The 17,290-nt window shown below is 40.8% G+C and overlaps 1 protein-coding gene across 8 annotated transcripts; it reads left to right on the top strand.

Moving 5' to 3' along the window:
• On the top strand, positions 1-15,743 carry MTRF1L (mitochondrial translation release factor 1 like). 8 transcript variants are annotated; one of them, XM_003404050.4, is made up of 7 exons: positions 1,176-1,669; positions 5,223-5,302; positions 7,769-7,952; positions 8,967-9,130; positions 11,088-11,205; positions 12,659-12,795; positions 13,660-15,734. In XM_003404050.4, exons 1-7 carry the CDS (start codon positions 1,411-1,413, stop codon positions 13,858-13,860), a joined length of 1,143 nt encoding a protein of 380 aa, XP_003404098.1. In that variant the 5' UTR covers positions 1,176-1,410; the 3' UTR covers positions 13,861-15,734. The 8 variants fall into 8 exon arrangements, with proteins under 8 accessions (XP_064148464.1, XP_064148446.1, XP_023402450.1 ...); XM_064292390.1 differs by lacking the exon at positions 1,176-1,669 and adding an exon at positions 1,674-1,777 and having other exon boundaries at positions 7,794-7,952; positions 13,660-15,740; XM_010591913.3 differs by lacking the exon at positions 1,176-1,669 and adding an exon at positions 1,674-1,777 and having other exon boundaries at positions 13,660-15,738.
• Positions 15,744-17,290: the final 1,547 nt, after the last annotated feature.

The raw sequence follows: 17,290 nt of genomic DNA, 5'->3' as shown, positions 1-17,290 counted from the left end.
GAACAGAATTAAAAAAAAAAAAATGTGTGATACCTAGCACTATCCTAAAGAGAAACAATTTTTATAAAGCAGCGTGGTGTGAATATGAATTCAAAGTTAAAGAATTGAGGTACTTAGCTGGAGCTTTGAAGTAAGCAAACCTATTTTTGCTCTATATTATTTGGCGAGTTCTTTGATTCTTCAATTTCACTTTGCATTTGTATGTAGTGTGAAGGGAAGAATAGAGGCAAAGCAAACTCATTTTTAAAGAATTTTATACTTAACCTGGATAGTTTTGATTAATGACTTAAGGATGTTTTAATCATGTCAAGGGCTCTCGCTTTTTTTTGTTTTGTTTCGTTTTGTTTTTAAGAATAAGTTACAGGCTCTTTCAGCTGTCAACAGCGTAAACGCTCAGCACTTAGTGTCTGACAGGTTAGGTAGTGGGCGTCCCCAGGTGTTCTAGCATCCCTCAGGTATGTCTTGGTTGTACTCACTCTCTCACACCCACTCCTCTGGTGGGCTGTGAAAACGTCTTTTGAGAACTGCAAAGCAGTATTCCAATGAACTTCAGAATTCCTTGCGCCTTTCTGCCACCTGCAGTTTTGAGGGGGAGAGGGGGGCTAGGGCACCGGAGGAGGTGCTCGGAAGCCTTTGTTGGAACACAAACAACCTCTTAAAAAAGAAGCTGACAATAACTATAAATATGTGAGATGGGCCGGTGGTTCGCTGAGAAAGGAAGCTAAAAGCAAGTAAGTTACTTGGCAGATAAAGGGCAGGAAAGCAGACTTTGCAATACCACTCCGTGGTTGCCTTACGACACACTTCTCACACCCTCGTTAACGCGAGCCTGATCCACCGCCGGAAAGACACACAGACACACAGACGCACAGACACACACACACACACAGATGAACACTCTGCATTTCCCCCTTAGAGATGACAGGCCAGGCTGGCACTGAAGAAGTCTTCCGTGGCTGAGACCGCAGTCCTTGTAGTCGACACTACACTGCCCTCCACTGCGCCACCTGAAGCCCTCGCTCAGCGCTTGGGAAATAAATCCTCACTGCCAGCTCTCCCCTTGCACCGCCCAGGTCCCCCGGGGAAGCGGTTCTGACTAAGCGTCCAAAGAAGCCGCCCTGAGTCATCGGACCGCACCGCACGGCCCCGCCTCCGCGGGGCGGGCCGCCGCCAGGCCGACAGCCCCGCCCCTTCTACTTCCTGACCTGCCCCCCAACTTCCGGCGACTAATCTGACCCTTTAACGCCCGGCCGGAAGTTTCAGGCAGCTTCCGGGAGGCTCTTTAAATCTAGCGCGTACGCCGGCGGGGGTGCGGCAAGCTCTCGCGTGTTTCCGAGGCCCCACCGTATCGCGAGACTTGTTCTGTTCGGACCTTCCGGCCTGGAAGGGCTTAATGGGCTCGACCTCGCTATGCGGGTTCGGCTCTTGTGGGAGGCGACGCGGTGCCTCTGGTCCCGTGGAGCTCCGGTCCAGGCCCGCCGGTCCCTGAGCTGCGGAAGCCGACCGCTGGAGGAGCTGTTCGCCTGCGGCGGACCCCTGCGGACCTTCCTCGAGCGCCACGCAAAGTCTGAAGTCCATTTGCAGGCCAGGGGGCCCGAGCTGGCAGTGGTGGCCAAACGGCTGAGAGAGAAGGAGCAGGAGCTGCGGGAGACCGAGCACTTGCTGCACGGTACGGGCCGGACCCAGGCAGCGGATGCAGAGGAAATTTGTTTGCTTTTTCCGTTAAGCCGCTGTCCAGGTGTCCACAGTCTACCAGAATTTGAGGCTCTGGGCTCAGGTGCAGCCTTTTTTTGGTTTGGGTCAGCGTGGTGCATTCTGCTTTCTTCTCCCTTGTTTGCGTCCATGGTACAGCGCTCCGTCCCCTTCTATAGAAGTTAAGTTGACGTTTATTGTCTGGATACTCTGCCGAGAGTTTATTAGCCCACCAAGGACAAGTATGGCGCTGTCTCTGTCCTGTGCTCCTGGCGCTGTCTCTGTCCTGTGCTCCAGATAGTGTTTCTCATAGTGAGGTGACCACCTGCAATAATATCAGGAGAGGTGCTTGTTAAATCCACACTTATGACTCAGACACTTGAGACCTAGGACTGTGCATTTGAACAAGTTTCCCAGGTGATACACGTGCATACAAGTCTGGGATGGGCCCAGAGTTTCTGCAAGTTCCACGGGATGTGGAGCTGCTGGTCCATGAACGACACCTGAGTAGCAAGGCTCTAGTGAGGGTCTACTGGGGGAGACAAATAATTATGCAGCTGATAAGGAGAACTTGTTGGGAAGGCTTTACAAAGGGATAAAAGCCCACTCTTAAAGGATATAATACATGTGGTCCCTGGATTACAAAACAGTTCTGATCCTAAGTCTGTCTTTAAGCCAAATTTGTATGTAAGTTGGAACAGGTATGGGAACATCAGTTAGACAAGTGTTTTTGTCTTAGTATGTAGGGTATAGTGTACCTTTCTAAGCATTAAAAAAAACTAAGTATTTCTAGGTACACAAAACATCTTTAACATAATACAATAATGTTTTGATGCACATCGAAAAATAATGCCCCTTTGTTATAATAAACCATTGTATGTACCTCAAATTTAATATAATAGGCTTTACTGAGGTTGGTTCATAACTACAGGTTGTATGTAGTGATTCAGGCATTCATAACCCAGGGACTGCCTAACCTTTATTGAGCTCTTGACTATGCTCCAGGCTTTGGTCAGCACTCTTAGTATTAACTTAATTCACATAAACTATGAGGTAGGCTTTTTTAGCCCATTCGACAGAAGAGGAACCTGAGACAGAAAGAGGTAAAATAACTCAGCTCATGGTTGCAAAAAATAGAGGTTGGATTTGACTGACTCCAAATCTCATATTCTTAACCACTGTATTCTGTTAAGGAAGAGGAGAGGTTCAAGGAATAGCAGATTTGCAACATTTTGTTGTTAGGTGCCATCAAGTCAGTTCCGACTCATAGTCACCCTGTGTACAACAGATCGAAACACTACCTGGTCCTGCGCCATCCTCACTACTGTTGCTATGTATGAGCCCACCGTTGCAGCCGCTATGGCAGTCCATCTTGTCAAGGGTTTTCCTTTTTCACTGACTCTGCTTTACCAAGCATGATGTCCTTCTCCAAGGACTGGTCCCTCCTGATAACATGTCCAACATACCTGAGATGAAGTCTTGCCATCTTCACTTCCAAGGAGCACTCTGGCTCTGCTTCTTTCAGGACAGACTTAAATTCACTGTTCTGGCAGTCCGTGGTATATTCAGTATTCTTCACCAAACCATAATTCAAAGGTGTTAATTCTTCTGTTTTCTAACTCAGTGTCCATCTTTCCCATGCCTGTAAGGCAACTGAAAATACCATGGCTTGGGTCAGGTGCACCGTAGCCCTCAAAGTGACACCTTTTTTTTTAACACTTTAAAGAGGTCTTCCGCAGTAGGGAAATCCCGGTGGCATAGGGGTTAAGTGCTGTGGCTGCTAACCACAGGGTCAGCAGTTCGAATCCACCAGGCGGTCCTTGAAAACTCTATGGGCCAGTTCTACTCTGTCCTGCAGGGTCGCTATGAATCGGAATCAACTCGACGGCATGGGGCTTGGGCTTGGGCTTTTGCAGTAGATTTTCCCAATAAGTCGTTTGATTTCTTGACTGCTGCTTCCATGGCTGTTGATTGTGGCTGCAATTAAAATGAAATCCTTGACAACTTCAGTCTTTTCTCAGTTCATCATGATGTTGCTTATTCGTCTAGTTGTGAAGATTTTTGTTTTTATGTTGAAGTGTAGTCTATAATGAAGGCTGTAGTCTTTGATCTTCATCAGTAAGTGCTTCAAGTCCAACATTTTGTGTTGTTGTGAGGTGCTGTCAGGTTGGTTCTGATTCAGCGACCCTATGTACAAACAACGAAACACTGCCAGGTCCTGTGTCATCCTCACAGTCTTTGTTTGAGCCTGTTTTTGCAGCCACCATGTCAGTGCATCTCATTGACGATCTTCCTCTTTTTCGCTGACCCTCTACTTTACCAAGCATGATATCCTTCTCTAGGGACTGGTCCTCCTGGTAACATGTCTGAAGTACGTGAGACAAATTCTCACCATCTTTACTTCTAAGGAGCATTCTGACTGTACTTCTTCCAAGACAGATTTGTTCATTTTTCTGCAAGTCCGTGGTATATTCTTCTTTATTCATTGTCCAGCTTTCCCATGCATATGAGCTTATTGAAAACACCATGGCTTTGGTCAGGTGCACCTTGGTCCTTAAAGTGAAGTCTTTGCTTCTTAACACTTTAAGTCTTTATGGAGGAGCCCTGGTTGTTCAATGGTTAAGTGCTGTGCTTCTTACTGAAAGGTCAGCGGTTCAAATCCACCATATGCTCCCTGGGAGAAAGATGCAGCAGTTTGCTTCCATAAAGATTACAGCCTTGGAACCCTGTGATTCAGTTCTACTTTGTCTTCTGGGGTCACTATAAGTTAGAATCAACACAACAGCAATGGGTTTGGCGTTTTTGGAATCTTTACAGAAGGTTTTTTTTGAATCATTACAGAAGGAGCTTTCTGCCACAGAACATCTGGTGGTTTTGAACCACTGACCTTTCGGTTAGCAGCTGAGTGGTTAACCACTGTGCCACCAGGGCTCCTTCATGTTGTCTGTAGGGTAGAGCAAATAAGAGACAATATATTTTGTAAGGTAAAAACAACAGCTCAAGGATTAAAAGGATTAGGGTGAAACACGAGAGAGACAACTAAAACATGTCAATGTTCTGTAAACATTAGACAGTGTCAAAATCTTTGGGTGTACACTTATGCTAATGAAGCATTTACTGATAAGACAATAACTTTCTACCTTTATAATTCTGATTTAAATGGTAGATTCTTCTGTTGCCCTTCTGGTCTTTCCAACTAGCTCGGGGCATTCATTTGTTATTAGTACAGTCTAAGTTGGAACACTAAGCATATTTTTTCATATATTTCTTGGCGATGAGACTATAACTTTTTAATTAGCTTCATGTTTTGATATTTTAGTTTTATTTATACTTTCTTGTCATCAGAAAAAAAAATTTAAGCTATATGCTTATGAAGACTACTGTATAAAATGCTTCTTTTAATTAATGGCAGTTATTAAAAGGGCAAGATGGACATTTTCTCTTCAGCTGCAATAACAATTCTTACCTTGAAATCTGTTGGCAATTTGACACTAATTACGGAAAACTTAACCTGCTGCCTTTTTTATTAGATGAGAATGAAGACTTAAGGAAACTTGCAGAGAATGAAATAACTTTGTGTCAAAAAGAAATAACTCAACTGAAACATCAGGTATGGTCTTCGCAGAAATAAAGCATTTAAGCTGTTCTGTTGTTAGCTAGCCATCGAGTCGGTTCTTCCTCATAGCAACTCCGTGTACAACAGAAGGAAACACTGCCAGGTCCGGCATCGTCCTCAGAATCGTTATGCTTGAGCCCATGGTTGCAGCTACTGTGTCAGTCCATTTCGTTGAGGGTCTTCCTCTTTTTCACTGGCCCTCTACTTTACTGAGCGTGATGTCCTTTTCCAGGGACTGCTCCCTCCTGACAACATGTCCAAAGTACGTATGATGAAGTCTCGTCATCCTTCTGAGGAGCATTCTGGCTGTAAGACCTAGAGTGGGCCCTCATATTTTTAAGAACTGAATTGTATTGCTTTGGTTTTATATCCCTGAGGATTGCAAGAGAACTTATAGGAGTTAAATGAAGGGTAAGCATTATATGAAATTAGAACCAAGCTTTGCTCTTTGTTAATTCTATAAAACCAAAAAACCCGTTGCTGTCGAGTCGATTCTGACTCATAGCAGCCCTATAGGGTAGAACTGCCCCATGGAGTTTCCAAGGACCGCCTGGTAGATTCAAAGTGCCAACCCTTTGGTTGCAGCTGCAGCAGTTAACCATGACACTACCAGAATTTCCTAATTCTACAAAGCAGAGCTTAAAGATTTACAGCAGTTGTCTCTGGATGTAAGTGAAAGAACGTATTAAGGTGAGGAAGGGGGCTTATTTTAGAGATTCTACCCTTTCTCTAGTCAAATGTGGCACTTACTGATAATCAATGTCCCTTCCACCTACTCTGCAGGGAAAGTTCCAGTATAGGGTGAAAGTTCTAGGGTAGCTTGCCTTCTGTTTTCTTAATTTTTTTGTGTGAAATAGAAGAACATTTATATTAAAGGTTTCTGTTCTTTGGCTAGTAACAAAGAAGTAAAGTCTACCACTTATTAGTTCAACTTTTGAGTGATCCCGTTCTATCACCATAGGCTAGGGAGATGGAAAGTGGTAACAGGTATAGGCCCGAATCAACATATAGTGTGACAGTTCAGAAATCAAGTAGATTTGGGTTCTAGCTCTTCCACTATTTAGTAGAATGATACTGGGCAACTAGATTACTCAGCCCCTCTGTCTTAGTCACCTAGTGTAGCTTTAGCAAACAAATTAATGAAGGCCCTTCTCTCTTCAGCTTTTCTGTTCCTTGACTCCTCAGTGATCTTCACGTAGCGTGACATCCGGCTTCCCTCATCTCTGTTTGCTTGCTTGGTTGCTTGCTCAGTGTGCTCTTTTTATATCTCAAAAGAGATTGACTTAGTGGTTAAGTGCTATGGCTGCTAACCAAAGCGTTGGTAGTTCAAATCCACCAGGCACTCCTTTGAAACTCTATGGGGCAGTTTTACCCTGTCCTATAGGGTCGCTATGAGTCGGAATCGACTTGAAGGCAGTGGGTCCTACACTAATACTACCTCATTAACATAACAAAGAAAACCCATTCCCAAATGAGCTTATAACCACAGGTATAAAAACCAAACCTGTTGCTCTTGAGTGGATTCCAACCTACAGAGGTCAGAGTAGAACTGCCCCATAGGGTTCCCAAGGAGCAGCTAGTGAATTCGAACTGCCGACCTTTTTTTTCCAGTTTGCAGCTCTAGCGCTTAATCGCTGCACCGCCAGGGCTCCCCACCACAGGTATAGGGGTTAGGAATGACATCACGTATTTTTGAGGGACACAATTCAACCCATAATACCCTCTAAACTTAGTTTTCACATTGTAAGGTAGAAACATTAAAAGCTACCCAAGATTATTTTAGGAATTAAAGTATGTAAAATGCTTTTGAGTTCCTGGCACAGGTTAAGGAACCAGTAAATGTTGGTAGCTTTTTTTCCTAATTCACCTATTCTACGAAGGCTTTTTCTGTATCCATTTATCTAGTACGTAAGTGCAAACCATACTGTTGTAATGGAAGGAGGAATGACCTAGGACCTCTGAGACTTGAGTTCTTGTGCCTGCTCTGCCAGTAGGAAGCCCTGTGCCATTTAACAAGTCGTTTAAGCTCTGTGAACCTCAGCTTCTTTTACGTGTAAAATGAGGGAATTAGTTCAGATTATCTCTAAGGCCCTTTTCAGTTCCAAAATTGCAAGTTTCTTTTCCATATTAAGTAGGCTTAAAAAAAAAAAATGCAGTTCCAGGGCATTTGTTTTTCTACCCAGTGGTGCCTTATATTTCAGGAGGATGGAGCTAGAATCACCTATTTCTTTTGCTTACATACAGTACAGTGTCCTACTCACAGCAAGCATTTAATTATAAGAATTACGAATAAGTTCATGTATATATACATGAACTCCAAAAAGAAAGACAAGCCTATAAGCTTTAGCTGAACCTTATAGCATTAAGATATAGTTGTAACATTAATATTTTCTGGAAGTTACATATTAACTTTTTATGAAGTTCATAATTACAGGACGGATGGTATTTTTGTATTTACAGATTATCTTACTCTTGGTTCCCTCAGAAGAAACAGATGAAAATGACTTGATCCTGGAAGTGACCGCAGGAGTTGGGGGTCAGGAGGCGATGCTGTTTACTTTGGAAATGTTTGAGATGTATCAGCAATATGCTGCATTTAAAAGGTGGCATTTTGAACCTCTGGAATATTTGCCAAGTGAAATAGGTTAGTAAACTGATTTGAGTACAAGTGTGGATTTAATTTCTCTGCATGTGTCCTAGGAAGAGGCCTGGAAAGACCATTGCTGGGCCTGAGAGTGTGTTTGCAAGAATGCTTAAGTAGTAGTATGCTCATCATTTACGTAGTAATTTTGAATGCAGATATACCAATTTGAAAATGGCCTCTGAAATGGTAGTCATTCAGTAATACTAACCACTGAATGACTAACGGTCTTTTAAAAGTGGTCTTTTAGATCTGTTAATCAGTTCGTTAGCACTATACATGTTGTAGGTTTAATAACGTAAGCAATAAAGATATTAAGCATTAAAACATTGAGTATTATCGTCATGGATTGAAGTGTGTCCCCACAGATATGTGCTGACTTGGTTAGGCCATGATTCCCATAATTGTTTGGTTCCCCTCCAATTTGTGGTTGTATTTTTATGTTAAAGAGGATTAGGGTGGAATTGTACCACCACCCTTAGCCAGGTCACATCCCTGATCCAGTGTAAAGGGAGTTTCCCTGGGGTGTGGCCTGCACCACCTTTTATCTCTCAAGAGAGAAAAAGGAAAAGGAAGTGAGCAGAGAAGGAAACCTCCTATCGCCAGGAAAGCAGCACTGGGAACAGAGCTCTTCCTTTGGACCTGGGGTCCCTGCGCCTGAGGAGCTCCTTGACCAGGGAAGACTGATGAGAAGGATCTTCCTCCAGAGCCGACAGAGAGGGCCGTCCCCTGGAGCTGACACCCTGAATTTGGACTTGTAACCTACTAGACTGTGAAAGAATAAATTTCTGTTTGTTAAAGCCATCCAATTGTGGTATTTCTGTTACAGCAGTACTAGATGACGAAGACAATTATAGACTTGTTCAAATTTTTTAATTAATATGGTTTACAATCTGTATGCTTACATGTATTCTTTTGAGGCTCTTTTAAATGTATTTCTAGATAGTAGAAGTGATGGCCAATTATTTATAAATGGCAGGAGTAATAAAAGAATTCCCCTTTCCCTATGTTTTTCAGGTGGCCTGAGACGTGCATCTGCCAGCATTGGGGGTACAGAAGCCTATAAGCACATGAAATTTGAAGGAGGCGTGCACAGAGTACAGAGAGTGCCAAAGACAGAGAGGCAGGGCCGCATCCACACGAGCACCATGACTGTGGCGATTCTACCCCAGCCTACCGAGGTGAGGCATCATCTCCTCTCTCCTTGGAATCCTGGGGGTAGTTGCTCTTCTTGCCTCCCGAGTAACACATTATGTGTATTGAACTGAGTATCTCTATCATTTGGGCTTCAGGGCTTCATCATATATTTTTGAGTTGGCTTTTGAGAATTTAGGATCTCAGTCCAAAAAGTATTAACTGTAACAATAAAAACCCATTGCCATCGAGTTGATTCTGACTCATAATGACCCTATAAAATAGTTGGTAAGAATTAAGGAATTTATAAATGATCTTAGCTTGTGTTACCAATTTATTAATTTTTCTCTACCACTAATATTAGATATTGTGAGACCATTTTCATAGGTGAAACGATATTTTTCTTTGCTAAAAGGTCTAGGTTTTATTCTATTTGAAATAGAACCTAAAACTGATTGTCTTTATGATGATTTTTGCTTCAGTGTGACAGGTTCCCAGGGTATTAATAGTAAGAATCCTGTCTTAACAAGGGTAATGACTTAACAGAATTGCTACTTCAGAACTCAAACACGTTAAAATGGAAGTGTCTTGTTAGTGTTGATAATGACTGTACTTTACTTTCACAAAGCAAATTCTCAGTTTATATTTGTAAAATAACTTAGTTGGGAAGTTCTGCTTTGCTTACAGCGCTTCTGCTGGAAAGCTACTTTTATAGGAAATATTTGTCTTGTCTTTCAGAATGAAGTATTAGTATTTAGGGGTGAAGGGAGTTTAATTGAGAGTTTCTGTTTATTAATTTTGGAAGAGTGCTGTTTGACTCTCTGTAATGGTTAAAGGAGTTCCTTTCTTTAGATCTAATTTTTATGTGCTGTCTACATGAGGAAAAGAAGAGTTTGTGGAGAGCAAAGTAGTGAAAGGGTAGGGGCCACATCTAGATACTAGTCACTTCAGGAAAAGCTGGAGACAGAGGTCGCTATATCATCTCATTTAATTCTTCTGGCAACTGAAAGAGGGAGCCAGTTAGGGGGACATGGCAGGCCTATGAAATGGTAGGATTCCTACTCCTGGGGTTATAGACATGTCACCGTATTGTTCAGGAAACAGCTTTTTAAATCTGGTAGTTCTGATGGTGAGTCCCAGGACAGAGCATTATCCTGACATCAGATCCCAGTATATTCATGAACTGAGCCTTTACCCTTGACTTCTAGGCCTTTGTCATTTCCATTTGCTTCATTTCTGCCTCCAGATATGTTTAAAAAAAAAAAAAAATAGCTCCCCTTTATTTAAAACTAAACCAAAAAAATAAACCCTTCCAAGTGGTTAAGAGCTCAGCTACTAACTAAAAGGTCAGCAGTTCGAATCTACCAGCCACTCCTTCGAAACCCAACAGGGCAGTTCTTTTCTGCTCTGTAGGGTTGCTATGAGTCGGAATTGACTGGACAGCAATGGGTTTGGATTTTTTGGTTTATAGTCCTCGAGTGAACATTGCTTTATCTTCTAAATTTTTTTTTAACTCAGAAGTACACTATAAAATCTCATTTTAACCATATTCACATTTCTAACAGTAGCTAAGTTCTGCTTTTGTGGTAAGAGGAAGGTGATTTAATAGAGAAGCCTGGTTTTTGAGGATTACTTTGACCCCCTACTCTTCGAAAAAAAAGTTTAAAAAATGGTATCCTTCTAACTACTTTATATTCTTAAAATTAAATCTGAATCTTTTGCGCTTTGTATGTAGCATATATTTTTACAGTGAAACTTGCGAAAGCCAGAACCTGTGTAAGGCAGAAAAGGAAAACAAGTATTTTCCACTAAAAGGAGCAATAGCAAAGTGGTAACCTGCACCCAGTCAAAGGCAAAAACTTTTGAGACCCAGAAAACAAGACAGTCCCATCAGGTTCTGGCTCTCACAGGTTTTACTGTGCTTATAAATGGATAGTTCCTGTCTTTGGACATTTGGTATGCATAATTTTTTTTTTTAAATCCCACCTTTTCTCTCATGTATAGATTAGCCTGGTGATTAATCCTAAAGATCTGAGAATTGATACTAAGCGAGCCACTGGAGCTGGGGGCCAACATGTAAACACCACAGACAGCGCAGTCCGGATCGTTCACCTTCCGACAGGTATTCACTGGTTCCTTCAGAATGAGACACTGAAGAAAGAATCAGTTTCTGAGGGACCTAACTAATTCTCCACTGAAATAGATCCTCAGTTACAGAGGAGTATATACAGCTAACCCTTCTGTTATTAATTACCTGATTCATTTAGACTTACCCTTAGCTGAAACTGCTGTGCAGGACGGTTGCAAAGCCAGAAAGAGAGCACTGATTTTCATATTAGTGACTAGGAAGAAAAGGTGTGGCTAGTCTTTCCAGATAATCTGCTGAGATTCTAAGTAGCTTTCACTATTTAGAAAATGCCTCACAGTGAAGTAATTATTATGGGTTTTTCTGCATCAGAAGGTGGTCTAAATCACTGGAGGGAGAGGACATGGACTCATTTGAGAAAATGAAGGTTTTGGACCTGCTCCCCAGAAACAGACATAGGCAAAATTTTGCATGTCATTTCAGGGCTTCTTTCCATGAAGTCCACCCACAGACCTCTAGGAGTTCTGGCTCCAGGTAGTAAAGCAGTGGGACTGTATGTAAATCTTAGCCTTCAGTATACTCCTAGGCAGAGCTATGTGTGGACTGCAAGTGTCACTGCAGCCATTTATATGTGATGAAGAGTATGTGGGCAGGAAGCCTCAGTTATCTTTAAAGAATACAAGAATCTCTTGACAGATTTCAAATGGGCATAACTGTCATTAATTGGTAGTGATTGATGGGAGCGCTGGATTGATATGTTTTTGTTTTTCTGAATATGGGGAAAATCTCATGTTAAACTTTAAAATGATGTCTTATGTAACATATAGTACGTAAACATGAATAGAAAAAAAAATTAGAAGGAAATATTCCAAAATATTAATAGTGATCATCCCTGGTAAAGGAGCCCTGATGGTGCAGTGATTAAGCCTTCACCTGCTAATGGGAAGTTCAGCAGTTCGAACCCACCAGCTGCTCAACAGGAGAAAAATGTGGCAGTCTGCTTCCGTAAAGATTACAGCCTTGGAAACCCTATATGGGCAGCTCTACTCTGTCCTGTAGGATCGCTTTGAGTTGGAATCGCCTTGACAGCAATGTTTTGTTTTTTTTTTTTTTAATCCCTAGGATTTTTACCTTCTTTATATCTCAGCTTCTATAATCAGTAGTTATTATTCTAAAAAAAATATGGTGGCCGGAGCTGAGGGTGTGGGAAAGCAATCTATATTAAATGATATATACTTACTATTTAGTATGTATGCCTTCAGTATGCAAATACTTTGCACTATTGCTCAAACTTAAATGTTCAGTTTTTTTTTTTTTTTATAAACTCTATGAAAGTTACTTGTTCATAGTCTTCCTTTTATGTTAGAGTCCTATTTTTCCCTGTCATCAAGGAAGAAGAAAAAGGATGAGAAGGAAAAGGAGTGTTCCTTGATAATAAATGAAGAAGATTTTTCTGTTAAAACTCTTTAATTCTCATAACACTATTCAGGTGTTGTTTCTGAATGCCAACAAGAAAGATCTCAACTGAAAAATAGAGAGATGGCTATGAAAAAGTTACGTGCAAAACTGTACAGCATGCATCTAGAAGCAGCAGCAAGTAAAAGATACAATGCTAGGAAGATTCAGGTAAAGTGAAATTCTATAATAACCCCTAAAAAATGATTATATTTTTAGATAACCTAGTTTTTACATATGCCAGAATTATCTTAATATGATTGTCAAAATAAGAAAACAATTCAAGTAGCTTAACCAAAGGCTATACTTGGATTATAGTGATTTTACACCTTTGCCCTGTGTTCTTCAATCAAGGGCATTTTTCTCAGACTTTTAAGCAAAATTAATTAAAAAATGACATATTGATTCATTTTGAATCACTTGAGAATTATGGGTACAAAAACATTGAAAAGCAAAGTGAACTTACTTTCTTCCTTTTTGGTGTTTAATTCTATTAACAACAAAGCCCTTTTAAGAATTCCTCGGTATAGATAATTTATCACCTTGTCCTTGGAAACCCTATGGGGCAGTTCTACCCTGTCCTTTAGGGTCACTATGAATCTGAATCGACTTGATGGCAGTGGGTTTTGTCACCACTGAAGATGTCTAGGTAATTCACAGAGATTGAATATATTCAGCTACCATTTGAATATCCACTATGTGCCAGGCCCTTTATATACATTATTAGTGTATAGTAGGTGTTGTTATTTGTACTTTACAGATCATGAAGCTGATGTTTAGAGTTGAAATCAATTTCTTGAAGTCCTAGAGCTCTGAAGTGGCAGAGATGGAATTCAAAGACTAATTTGTCTGACTTTAAAGCCCATATTCTTTTCTCTATGTTGTGTTCCCATTTCATTTGGGGATTGTGTAAAACTTGGTTTTTACATTGTGTTTCATAATCTAAATCAAGAACTTAACCTCCAGATAGAACTGTAGGTGTGAAGTTGCCTTGTATCTAACTACGTCTTATATCTTTTTTTTTTTTTTAAATAGATTGGAACTAAAGGAAGGTCAGAGAAAATCAGGACATACAATTTTCCACAGAACCGGGTTACAGATCACAGAATAAACAAGTCCCTGCATGATCTTGAAGCTTTTATGCAAGGAGAGTATCTACTGGATGAACTGGTACAGTCACTGAAGGAATATGCTGATTATGAATCCTTAGTAGAAGTTATTTCCAGAAAGGTTTAAATCGATTTGTTAAAGCTTTTTAGAGCTTATGAAAAGGCTACTACAGCAAGTCACACTGTGTGTAAGTACTCACCAGTATTCTCTTGAAAAACATGGGTTAACACAGTTGAGAGTAATACGCATATTCTTACGACTGATAACTTATGTAAATCTCTTAATGCATTAGTAAAAAACATACAATATAATCATGACTGTGGTTGTAAATTCATGTAATCTCAGAAGTAGACAAAAGAAAACAGTCCTTTGTTTTATGAAAAATATTTAATGGATGATTAAATATTTGGTTTATTGTAACTTTCTATCATAGAAAACTTCAAACATAAGAGAATATAGGCATATGACAATAAATATTGTTTTAGTCAGGGTCCAGTGAGGAAACAGGCCACACCGGTAGTTTGAACAAGGAGTCCCTAGGTGGTGCAAACAGCGCATTCAGCTCCTAAATGAAAGATTGGATGTTTGAGTTCCCCCAGAGGTGCCTCTGAAGAAAGGCCTGACAATCTAATTCCAAGAAAAACAAACAAAAAAATGGGCACTGAAAACCTTGTGGAGCACAGTTCTACCCTCACACACATAGGGATGTCATGAGTCAGAGTTGACTAAATGGCAATTGGTTTACTAGTTACTCTGAACACAGAGAGAGTAATGGACAAATTCTGGTCTGTGAACTGACACTGGCACCTACTTTACTCACCAATCTAGTTATTCTTAGGTGACCAAGTGTAATTTTTGACACCTAGAAAAAGGTAAGGGTACAATACCATAATTTCTGGCATGGAGCCTACTGGAACCTGAAGTCTTAACATTTTAAGGGCCTTGGAATTTTGTAGATGTTTATACAAGCAAGCCATCTCCATAGCTCTCATTTACAAACCAGGCATTGTCACTCCTACCTACCTTTTGCTGTCCCCTCTACCTAGAAAACGCAGTTTTTATACCTATCCAGATAGATTGCGAGGTCCAACCTAAAGGGGACCTGGGCAGAATTCACTGCTCCTTCATTTGTATTCCCATAGTACTTTATCACACCTTATGACCACATTTATCCCTAGATCGTAAACTTATTGGTTTACTCCTGTCTAAAGATTGTGTACTCAATAAGTGAATGGGGAAGAGAGTGGGCCAGGGACTAAAATGAACAAATACTGATACACTTCTCACATTGTTTCATTAGTGGAAGAGACTGTTCGTAATTCTTGTCTCTTAAGGACTTAACATGCTATACAGTAGGCACTGAATAGATGTCTAAAGGGCTATTATAAAGTATTTGTCTACAAATCTGGTGCATTGTTCAGAAAGAGCAATATTGAACTGAATTTCAAAAGGGTATACAGCACCAAAGTTAATCAAAATTTACTCAGCCAGAATGGTGATTTTGAAGATGTATAAATAATCACTATTTAAAGTGAGACGTGTCATACTCCTCTACAACCTGTTTCTCATCATGTGATTTCAGTTTTTTAACGGCACTACCATTCTCTCCAATTTAACATGTAGTCATCTGTCATTTCTGATTTCCTCATCCTCACATTCAGTTCACTGGAATTCCTACTTTCCTACTGCAGGCACTAACCCTCTCCAATTCCACTGCTGCTACTCATGTCGAGAATTACTGCTGCCCTGTACTGCTTGTGTAGTCCCGACTTCCCCTGCGTTCTCTCACTCTCTGCTCTCTACTTCAGGCTACATATAAATAACTGCCACATTAAATCTTCCTAAAAAACAAGGCTCTGATCTTATCCCTCCTTCACTCAACAACTTATTAGGTCGCCTCCCAAATAAAGCCCCGGCTCCTAATTGTGCATTCAACACACCCATGATCTGTATCCAGCGTAATTTCTTATTAGCCCATTTCACACGCCACCCCCTTTATACCATACCATATTAATTTTTCCTAATAAATGGCACCATGCATTTAAGCTTTCTCTCATTCCTTATGCCATGGAAGGCCTCCCCCCTCCCTGTTCCATCAAAACATCCTCTACAGCAGTGTATATTACGACCCCAAAGGAGACACCTGGCAATGTCTGAAGACTTCTGTCACACTGAGAGAAGCAGTTGAGAAGCCAGGGGAGCTGCTAGACACCCAAGAATGTACAGGACCAAAAAACCAAACCTGCTGCCATCAAGGAGATTCCGACTCATAGTGACCCTATAGGACAGGGTAGAACTGCCCCTAGGCCTTCCAAGGAGCACCTGGTGGATTTGAACTGTTGACCTTTCTTGTTAGCAGCCGAACGCTTAACCGCTACACCACCAGGGCTCTGCTGACAACAGATAGCTGGCCCAAAATGTCAATACTGTTGAGGTTGAGAAACCACCATTTATCTTGGCACACAGAAGTGACGTCTCTGTTCTATAAAAATCTCCACTGTAACTTTAGATGAATTTGACTCCTTCGATGATCCATTATAGCCATGTTACCCACCGCATTCCCTTCCCTCCCCACCCCCACCCCCAGTGATTTCCTTTACGTGGCAGGCAGCATACTAGTCATTTCCATAAACCCCAGGATGTCTTCCAGTTTGTAGGTCGGCATAAGAATTTGCTGAAAGAGTAAGGGGAATTCTCTTTGCAATTCATTTTGTGCCTAACAACCCAACAATTCTGACTGATGCTAATTTGAAGAACAGAGAAGAACCATGTTTCCGTCTTAATAAATTAAAAATGGCCTGTTGTAGAAAGTCTCACTAAAGATGAAATTAATAGACACTCATGAATCTGCTGAACAAGTTAATCCTCAAGGATATTTCATCATGATCAAATAAAGCTAAAATTATCTCTTAATGATTAACTTAATAAACCAAAAAAAATTGATAGACTATCACAGTAAACAATAAAACATGCTTGGCTTTTTAATATTACCTAAAATGACTTAAACTGTAGTTATGATCCAAAGGTTATACTCCAGACATTCAGAACTAATTTAATGAGGACCCTCCTAAAATTTCATATTTCCATCCACACCTGAAAATAAAAGTAAAATGAAGGGGATCTCTGAGGTCAAACAAGGGAAGTGATGTGTGAAAATGTACGATAAGCCAGGAGCCCAGCAAATATTCCCCAGCGTTTTGTTTTTATAACACAGGAAAAGTATCTGGACTTTTTGAATCCTGAACACTAGGGCTGGAATCTTCACTTAGTAGCTGTGTGGCTCTGTGGGAATGACTTCTCAGCAGCAGCATCATAAAATGAAAATGCTAAGGTTATTGTGAGAATTGAAGGCTGACATTTACGAAGTGCCTAGCACAAAACAAAAAGCTAACATGGTTTTAATAATCAACAAACAACTCCCTTGGTAAAATCCCTGCAACAGCTATCCTTTGCAATCAGAAAACTCCAAAATATTATAAACCTACAAGGTCTCACAATCTGGCATCTGCCTACCTCTCTGACCCCATCTGCTTTTTCCCTTGCTCAATGAACTCTG

This window comes from Loxodonta africana, chromosome 1 (genome assembly GCF_030014295.1).
Source record: "Loxodonta africana isolate mLoxAfr1 chromosome 1, mLoxAfr1.hap2, whole genome shotgun sequence".
In the NCBI taxonomy this organism is placed as follows: Eukaryota; Metazoa; Chordata; class Mammalia; order Proboscidea; family Elephantidae; genus Loxodonta; species Loxodonta africana.
This window is presented reverse-complemented; position numbering and strand designations above follow the sequence as displayed.